This window comes from Ranitomeya variabilis, chromosome 4 (genome assembly GCF_051348905.1).
Source record: "Ranitomeya variabilis isolate aRanVar5 chromosome 4, aRanVar5.hap1, whole genome shotgun sequence".
In the NCBI taxonomy this organism is placed as follows: domain Eukaryota; kingdom Metazoa; phylum Chordata; class Amphibia; order Anura; family Dendrobatidae; genus Ranitomeya; species Ranitomeya variabilis.
The window spans coordinates 317818577-317828428 of NC_135235.1; the positions used below are offsets into that span (position 1 = coordinate 317818577).

Below are 9852 nucleotides of genomic sequence, written 5' to 3' on the forward strand. Positions count from 1 at the left end.
ATAAACCCAGATCCAACACTTCCTTTCATTGTGGAGGTGGATGCTTCTGATAATGCTTAGGGGGCTATTCTCTCCCAAGGAACTGGAGAGAAGGGTCTGCTACATCCTTGTGCTTTCTTTTCCCGTAGACTAACCTCAGCAGAGAAGAATTACAACGTGGGAGACAAGGAATTGCTGGCTATTATTGCGGCTTTCAAGGAATGGAGGCATCATCTGCAAGGAGCTGCACAACAGATCATAGTGCTAACTGACCATCGCAATCTAGAGTTCCTTAGATCCGCTAGATGTCTTTCTCCTCGTCAGGCTCGTTGGAACTTATTTTTAAATCAATTTAACTTTTATCTCGTACCGTCCAGGTTCTCGTAATGGGAAGGCTGATGCTTTATCCCGAATCCATGCTGCGGATTCTGTACCTGGAGCCCTGTCCAAGACCATTCTATCTGATGCCAATTTCATCGGAGTTATCCACAATCAGGACTTGTGGAAGGAGTGCAGGGAGGCCTATGAAGGTGATGTATTTCTGGCCAACCCACCTGTGGATATTAATCTTGTCTTTAAGGCCGGTTTCACACGTCAGTGGCTCCGGTACGTGAGGTGACAGTTTCCTCCCGTACCGGAGACACTGACACACGTAGACACATAAAAATCAATGCATCTGTTCAGATGTCATTGATTTTGTGCGGACCGTGTGCGGACCGTGTGTCCGTGTGCCAAACACGGAGACATGTCAGTGTTCGTGGGAGCGCACGGATCACACGGACCTCACACGGACCCATTAAAGTCAATGGGTGCGTGTAAACACGTACCGCACACGGATGACGTCCGTGTGCCGTCCGTGTGCGGTCCGTGTGCGTTTGCCAAATTTTAGGGTTAACATTTGAAGCAATTGTAGCAATTACCAGACAGGTGTCTAGACATTGATTGGGACAAAGCTAAACATCAGTCTAGACTTCATTTTAGCCTCTGAGGTGAAGTTGTGAACTTATCACAGTGCTGGCATCTTCAGACTCTGCTGACAGCCTAATATTATGCCTCCTCGGGTGGACACAGAGCGACTAATAACTTTGGTGGAGCAACATCCTCAACTGTGGGACACACGCTGTGAAGGATATCATGACAGGCTGGCCATTGAACGGGCTTGGTTTGCTGTAGCTGCGCAGCTGTACCCCAGACGTGGTTGGTCCACATATTCACCCGCCAAGCAGGCAAAGTTTGGTAAGTTTCCCCATAGGTGTTCCTTGTTGTCTTAAACCGAAATTTATGTGAAAAATATGCCAAAAAATCATATTGTGAATTATATATGTTAGGGTCCATGTCTTAACATCCTAACCATTGGGCTTATGTGTTCTTAATATTTATATTTACATGGACCTTATCATATACACTTTACAAGATTCTTACTACTTTCCAGTATGTTCCCTGTGTTTGATTGATTCTTTTTGCCTGAAGCATGCATGTTTATAATTGTTCAATAATGCCTTGTGTGTTGCTGCCAGCATTTTATGGTTTTTTGCATTTATGGGAAAATTGGTTTTGTCATGTTAGGACAAACTAAAGAATACCTGGGTAACTGAAGGCATAGTTGTCTGGCATGTTCACAACCTGCATTTTTGGCACACATTTCCCTGCTGTTCCAAAACATGCTACATGAGATTTTGCAAAGTGAACTGTATTCAAGCATATCTCCATAGATGTCTAACATTATTTGCTCTTATGCTTTACAATGTTTTCTGGGTTCAGATTTTGAACTTGACTGTTGGACTATATGCCAAAAGTCAAGCCCTTAAAGTCTGGTAGCAGCGGGTTAATCAGCGTGATGTCCCCAACTTTCAACGGATAATGTTCATTTATTAAGAACTAAGAACATTCAGCATTCAACATGAGAATAGGATAAATCTGGTTTCTGAGAGAGATCTGCTGTTACTTTCACTTTCAATTCCACACACAAGAAAATGTGCTCACAGGGAAGGAGGAGGAGGAGCATCCTGTCTCTAAATGAGGTTTTTTTTTTGTGGGGAACTTTGTTGACATGTGAACAATATGCATGCAGATATATATAAATCACATCATATTAAACAAACAATAGTTGTTGCAATACATACAGATCAATATGCATTAGGCCAACAAAGTCTCTTTTCCTTTTTGAGATTTTTCAATTTCTGTTAAAAGATAATGTAAAACATGTAAGGATCAACATGTGCTGCCTGTTTTGGTCAGCACCAAACCAGGATTTTGTTAAAAATGTAGTGTTTGATTTTAATATGTCTTGCTGGCCACAGCACAGTTTGTGTGTGTGACTGATTGAAAGCAAATGTTTCCACTTAATTAATGCCATCATCCGCAATTATTCACACAAGGCAAGCCCTTACATATGTCTAATGGCCAATGCAACTTGTGTTAATGTTTGTGTTGTTAGACACACACAGTCATGCAGCCTATGTTTTGTGCAAGCGTTCCAAACAGTTCGCATGCTATTTAGATCTTACTTGTAAACATTACGACATGGTGCTAAATGGTCACACAATTCTAACTCATAAATTTTTTGGTTTTTGGATTCAAAAATTAATTTCCAGCCAGGCATGATGATCACAAGCATAATACTTTTAAACTATAACACAGATTAACACATTGTGTTGTTTAAGGAATATGTATTTATTTGTGGGAATGTGACTTGTTGTGTCTCTACTTTTCCTACAGTTGATTTGGTGAAACGGCGATGGCGCTCAGCCAGGGACCAATTTCGGCGGGAATTTAATCCTCTACCCTCCACAGCAGGTGCCACAAAAAAGAGGAAATATGTTTTCTCCCGCAACTTATCCTTTCTTCGCCCAATCATGGAGCTAAATCAGTAAGTGTGACTGAGTATGATTGTACAAACATATTAAATTACCTTTTTTTGGTGGTTTAATTTTTATGATTACACAACAGGGATACACAAGTGATACAAACATCCGAGCAGGGAAAACGTCCAGGCCAGGACGTGGTAGAAGCCCAAAGAATTGATTAATCCATTTCCCTGAAAAAGGCAAAATTAGTAAGCATTAAAATCCACAAACCTTTATTGAAACAAATCCCTAAAATAGTCGATACCAATAGTTGCTTAGGCATAGTATCACATATCAGCCCTCGCTGTACGCGTTTCAAACACAAACGTGTTCTTAGTCTTCAGCTGACTACTATTGGTATCGACTATTTTAGGGATTTGTTTCAAGGGAACCTGTCACCACGTTTTTGGAAGATGGGATAAAAATAGCGTTAAATAGGGGCAGAGGTGGGCGTTACATTAGTGTGTGTGTTATGCGTTTATTACCCACCTAAGTTGCCGAAATAACTTTGCAAAGTCTCCGTTTTCGCCTGTCAATCAGGCTGGTCAGGTCGCATGGGCGTTGTCTTCCCCCAGATTTGGCGTAGTTTTCCGTTGGTGGCGTAGTGGTGTGCGCATGCCCAAGGTCCCGAATCCTCTTCCAGGGGATTTAAAATAGCGCGGTGTTCGTTATTGCATTGGTGATCGGTGGGCGCGGCCATCTTCCTTTGGCCGCGCGTGCGCAGAAGCGGCGCTCTGCTGGCCGCGGCTTCAGGAAAATGGCCGCCGCGATATCCATCTGCGCACGCGCGGCATCCCGCGGCCATTTTCCTGAAGCCGCGGCCAGCAGAGCGCCGCTTCTGCGCACGCGCGGCCAAAGGAAGATGGCCGCGCCCACCGATCACCAATGCAATAACGAACACCGCGCTATTTTAAATCCCCTGGAAGAGGATTCCGGACTTTGGGCATGCGCACACCACTACGCCACCAACGGAAAACTACGCCAAATCTGGGTGAAGACACCACGCCCATGTGACCTGACCAGCCTGATTGACAGGCGAAAACGGAGACTTTGCAAAGTTATTTCGGCAACTTAGGTGGGTAATAAACGCTTAACACACACACTAATGTAACGCCCACCTCTGCCCCTATTTAACGCTATTTTTATCCCATCTTCCAAAAACGTGGTGACAGGTTCCCTTTCAATAAAGGTTTGTGGATTTGACTACCTTCCAAATTTTGCCTTTTTCAGGGAAATGGATTAATCAACTCTTTATAGTCAAATAACTACACGGTATTTTAACACATTTCCAAAGCTTCACCATGTTCCAAAATTCGGGGTCAGATTTTACCCATAGTTATTTGTCAAAAGTACATTTGTGCTTACAAAAATCATCATATTTATATGTTCCATTACTAAATACAAACATGTTCCAAAATTATCCAAAAGTGTTTTCGAAAACTAAATTTCACAAATGTTGGTTAAAGTTTGGTAGCATTGTGAACTAAACTGTTAATGTTCTTTGCTAATAGGACTGATGACAACCTTGAGGACTCGGATGAATCGCCAACAGCCACATCAATGCCAGGAACCTCGGCATCGGAGACCGAAGCCCCAGCAGACCCGACACCCACAACACAGCCTGATGATCAGGTGTCTGATGCTGCTGAAACCTCCACTGATGGTGGTCCTGGAAGCACACAAACAGCAGCTCCAAGCACTTCACAAACAGCAGCTCCAAGCACTTCACAAACAGCAGCCCCAAGCACTTCTCAAACAACAGCCCCAAGCACTTCACAAACAGCATCCCAAAGCAATTCTCAAACAGCCCCAGCACCACAGGCAGCATCAACAGCAAACCTACCTATGTATCTAACACACAGTCTCCGAGATAGGCGAAGTAGGCGACAGGAACAGCCACGTATGCTGCCCGAGCTCATTGATGCTAGAGTTTTATCCATACTCAATTCCATGACACCAGAAACGGCTGTAGATAGGTTTTGTCGCTCACTGTCTCCTTGCCTTGGCAAAGTTCCTGATGGACGGCAGGAACGAGTACGTGCTGCAATCTTGACCCTCATTGATGCTAGCCAAGGAGAGCAGGAACCCAACCAGGTGCTAGGGCCCATTGAACAATGGCGAGCTGCCCAACATCAAATACAGATGCCATCTGCTACCAATATAACAAATGACCAAAATGTAGGTACACAACAAACACAGGAAAGGCCTGCACCCTCGTCCATGCTTCCACCTCCTGCTGTAAGACCTCGTTATCCCCAAAGGACTGCTCCAGTTTGGTTTCCTCCTGCCCATAGCTACACCCATGATTCTGGACAAAGGTCCGATCCTACCTCTGTGCCCCATTCACGTGCCAGTAGCCAGCAATACGGACAAATGTCCGATCCTACCTCTGTGCCCCATTCACGTGCCAGTAGCCAGCAATACGGACAAATGTCCGATCCTACCTCTGTGCCCCATTCACGTGCCAGTAGCCAGCAATACGGACAAGTGTCCGATCCTACCTCTGTGCCCCATTCACGTGCCAGTAGCCAGCAATACGGACAAATGTCCGATCCTACCTCTGTGCCCCATTCACGTGCCAGTAGCCAGCAATACGGACAAGTGTCCGATCCTACCTCTGTGCCTTATTCACGGGCCAGTAGCCAGCAATACGGACAAGTGTCCGATCCTACCTCTGTGCCTTATTCACGGGCCAGTAGCCAGCAATACGGACAAGTGTCCGATCCTACCTCTGTGCCTTATTCACGGGCCAGTAGCCAGCAATACGGACAAGTGTCCGATCCTACCTCTGTGCCTTATTCACGGGCCAGTAGCCAGCAATACGGACAAGTGTCCGATCCTACCTCTGGGCCTTATTCACGGGCCAGTAGCCAGCAATACGGACAAGTGTCCGATCCTACCTCTGTGCCTTATTCACGGGCCAGTAGCCAGCAATACGGACAAGTGTCCGATCCTACCTCTGGGCCTTATTCACGGGCCAGTAGCCAGCAATACGGACAAATGTCTGAGCCTTCCTCTGTGCCTCATGCCCGTGCCACAACTCAGCAATATTGGCAAAGGTCTGAGGCAAGCCACAACTCCAGCCAACATTCAGAAACCCTGTCCTCCAGCATGTCTGTGGGTGATATTAGTGGTGCTCAGTTTGCAAATCCACATCCCTACAATATGCCATCAAGGCAACAGACACCTATGGTCACACAATTTGTTCCGCCAAACCGTATGGCAAGAGGTGAGCCCTATAGTAGTTCACAATCATATGTGAGCCAGATTGGTCAGTCCCAACCTACTTTACCTCACCCACAAAGTGATGAGGCCACATTTGTGAAAGAAACAGACCAAACGCAACCTTATACCCCATCTACATCAGGAACAGCATCATTTTTGCACACTGAACCACCTCAAACAAGCACATGCCAGCCCACAGTGACTACAGGACAAATGCCCTCACTCTCAAGCAGCCCTGAACGTGTCAGCGCAGAAAATAACACAGATGAATCTGTATCCAGTCATGGTGACTTTGTGGATTTAGAAGGAATCTAACTCTGTATTGTTTGTTTTTTGTTGTTAAAGTTAGCTTGATTTGTCCGACACAATTGGCTGACTAAATGTGTTTGCTGAAAAATAAAACACATTGTTCAAGTGTTAATATGTCTTGTTTAGTTTAGAATGTATATGTAATTTGCACACTACTTTATTGATATGAGCATAATCATAAGGTGTAACACATTTTTCCCAACCCAAAACCAAGAAAAAACAAAAAAATAGGGCACAGTAACTCATCCATATATTGCAAATACAGAATTTAAATAAAGGATGTTGGAATTAAGAATCCATCATGGCTTCCAAATAATGGGAAAGGATGAGATGGTGGTGATGCCCGCAGATACAGTGACTCTCAGTGAGTTAGTAAAAGATGCGGCCTCTCAACTGCGTTGATCTATTTTCCATGGCAAAGTAGCTTTGTAAATGTACATTTAGATTACAGTATGTCTGAATAACATGATCTAACGGTCACACACTCTTCTGCAAAATCACACTCAATGAGGGCGGGTCTTAAGGTACCGTCACACTAAACGATCTCGCTAGCGATCCGTGACGTTGCAGCGTCCTGGCTAGCGATATCGGTTAGTTTGCCAGGCAGCAGCGATCAGGATCCTGCTGTGATGTCGCTGGTCCTTGACTAAAGTTCAGAACTTTATTTGGTTGTCCGATCGCCGTGTATCGTTGTGTTTGACAGCAAAAGCAACGATACCAGCGATGTTTGACACTGTTAACCAGGGTAAATATTGGGTTACTAAGCTCAGGGCCGCGCTTAGTAACCCGATGTTTACCCTGGTTACCAGTGTAAAATTTTTAAAAACAAACAGCACATACTCACCTTCGCGTCCCCCGCCGTCCGCTTCCTGCACTGACTTAGCGCCGGCCCTAAAGTGAAAGTGAAAGCACAGCGGTGACGTCACCGCTCTGGTGTTAGGCCCGGCGCTCACACAGTGCAGGAAGCGGACACCGGGGGATGCGCAGGTGAGTATGTACTGGTTTTTTTTGGTTTATTTTTCGCTGGTAACCAGGGTAAACCTCGGGTTACTAAGCGCGGCCCTGCGCTTAGCAACCCGATGTTTACCCTGGTTACCAGGGAACTTCGGCATCGTTGTTCGCTGGAGAGCGGTCTGTGTGACAGCTCTCCAGCGACCAAACAGCGACGCTGCAGCGATTGGCATCGTTGTCTGGATCGCTGCAGTGTCGCTATGTGTGACGGTACCTTTATTTATTTATTTGTTTGTAGGACACAATTATGTGCAAAAATCAAGACTTTCAGACATGGGATATTTTGGACAACCCCAGTAAACACATTAATGAGGTATTAGTTATTTGTAATGGGTAGCAATGTGTTTTAGAGACACACATGTATCAGGTACCCACATCAAATGTAAGCTCGCAACCCACGTCAAGGGTCCTCATTGCCTTGCGAGACCCTAACAAATTGTGACCTAACTAAGAAAAAAAAGGTTATTTAAAAACCAAACCAAAAAAAATAAAAGGGTAACTTTAGTTGGGCTCCTCCATTTGCCATTGCACAATACCCTCTGGTGATAAAAAATAATCTGCAAAAATATTCCTCACTATAAGGGCAGACTGAGATACTCGTGGAGCATGGTCTCTATCCTCTGATAATGCCACATTAACCACTCTCCCATCATCAACATCATCCAAGGCCGGTTCTTGTTGTCTGCAGAAATTATGCAAAACAACAGTTGCCTTTAGGACTGCCTGTACATTTTGGGGATGCATTTGGATTTGGGTTTCAAATATACGCCATCTTGAAGTCAAGATTCCAAAAGCACACTCAACCAATCGCCGGGCTTTCATCAGTCGAGTGTTAAAAATTCTTCTCCGGTTATCCAAACCTCGACGTGGAAAGGGTCTCATAACGTGCCTTGAGAGTGCAAAACCCTCATCAGCAACCATGATAAATGGTGCAGGTGGGCCTGATGAACCAGGAAGCACACATGGTTGTGGAAGATTTAGATTAGTCTCAGCAAGTCGCCGAGCTAATCTTGAAGCTCTAAAGATGCGAGCATCAGAGGCACTCCCATATGCCCCAATGTCAGCAAGAACAAAACAGTAGTTGCTGTCAGCTACAGCCAGGAGCACAACAGAAAAATATTTTTTATAATTAAAAAAACGTGACCCAGAGTTTGGCGGCTTTTTTACACGAATGTGTTTTCCATCCAGGGCACCAATGCAGTTTGGAAACTCTGTGTCTTCCATGAAACCCTGGGAAATCCGAAGCCAGTCTTGTGTGTTTGGCTGAGGCATGAGGCGACTCTTGAGCTTGTCCCAAATCACATCACAGGTTGAGCGCACAATCCCGGCTATGGTTGATGTGCCAAGGAGGAACTCAAAATGAAGTGATGAATATGAGTGTCCAGTAGCCAGGAATCTGTTAACAAAACCATAGTTTGGCTGTGAAACAATTCCCCTCAATTGTTGGTTATGTTGGTAATTCTAAAAAGGATTACATAGTGAATGTAAGCCAGCACAGATAGACCTAAAATATATGTTTGCTCAAATAAAACACACACCCATTAATGCACCACACAGGTGTCAATTATAAGGAACATTTCCCAAAGTGGCCATGTTAAGAGTTTGTTTGGGGGCCATACTATTGGCTTGTTAGTAAGAAGACATATCCAAAGTGTGTGTTTGTCATCATTTCTATGTCAAGGGTTAAACAATACATGTTTTGCAGACAGGATTATGGGCATCGTATAACCTAGTGACCTTGAACATTACTAACTAGAGATCTAAACACTTAACCCATTACGATGGTTTTCACGTTATTGTTGGCAATATTATGTTTAGTAACCAAAAACTAACCTCAAGGTTACAAGCAAACGCTCCTCCGGACAAATGCTGAGTCTCATGCAGGTGTCTTGTCTGAGAAGGTAAGGCCGCAAAACATGAAGTAGGTTGTCAAAGCCGGGAATGGAAAGCCGACAAAAAGCAACAAACTTCACCGGGTACCTGCGCAGTTCATTATATAATTTTGCAAAATGACCATATGCCCCACGTAGCAACAGTAGAGGGTGAACCCATAGCCTCTTTTGGCGCTGTGGTGCCTCTTCAAGCATATGGTTGCGAACCCCAAAGCGACGTGAGACAAGCCATGCCAGCCACAACAACGCATCATTGTCAGTAGACATATTTGTGACACCTAAGGAGTCCTAACATACACCCCTATGATGATATGTCAGTGTGGCAAAGTTTTTAGGAACTATTTAAACACATCATCATTAATGGCTCACAGCTTTGCAAGTTTAAACCCTTTAATTAAAGCCTTAACCCCTCATATGGGCCTTGCAAACTTTGTGTGTGATACGTATGCACACGGACAGCACACGGACAGCACACGGACAGCACACGGACAGCACACGGACGACAAAAACGGACACACGGACAGCACACGGACAGCACACGGATGGCCTACGTGAGCTCACGGACACACGGACACGGATAACTCCGGTAC

The 9852-nt window shown here is 44.8% G+C and overlaps 1 protein-coding gene across 1 annotated transcript; it reads left to right on the forward strand.

Annotated features, from left to right (window-relative positions):
• The first annotated feature begins 1028 nt into the window (after nt 1-1028).
• Nucleotides 1029-8637, forward strand: LOC143767865 (uncharacterized). Its single transcript, XM_077256388.1, has 4 exons — nt 1029-1215; nt 2698-2848; nt 4337-5200; nt 8559-8637. The coding sequence occupies exons 1-4, from the start codon at nt 1029-1031 to the stop codon at nt 8635-8637; spliced, it is 1281 nt and encodes a 426-aa protein (XP_077112503.1).
• Nucleotides 8638-9852: the final 1215 nt, after the last annotated feature.

What these genes read in the sequence shown, in the direction of transcription:
- LOC143767865 (XM_077256388.1), top strand. Translation starts at nt 1,029, where the DNA reads ATGCCTCCTCGGGTGGACACAGAGCGACTAATAACTTTGGTGGAGCAA. An exon ending in CGCCAAGCAGGCAAAGTTTG is followed by an intron (nt 1,216 to 2,697) that starts GTAAGTTTCCCC and finishes CTTTTCCTACAG; the next exon opens with TTGATTTGGTGAAACGGCGA. An exon ending in CCAATCATGGAGCTAAATCA is followed by an intron (nt 2,849 to 4,336) that starts GTAAGTGTGACT and finishes CTTTGCTAATAG; the next exon opens with GACTGATGACAACCTTGAGG.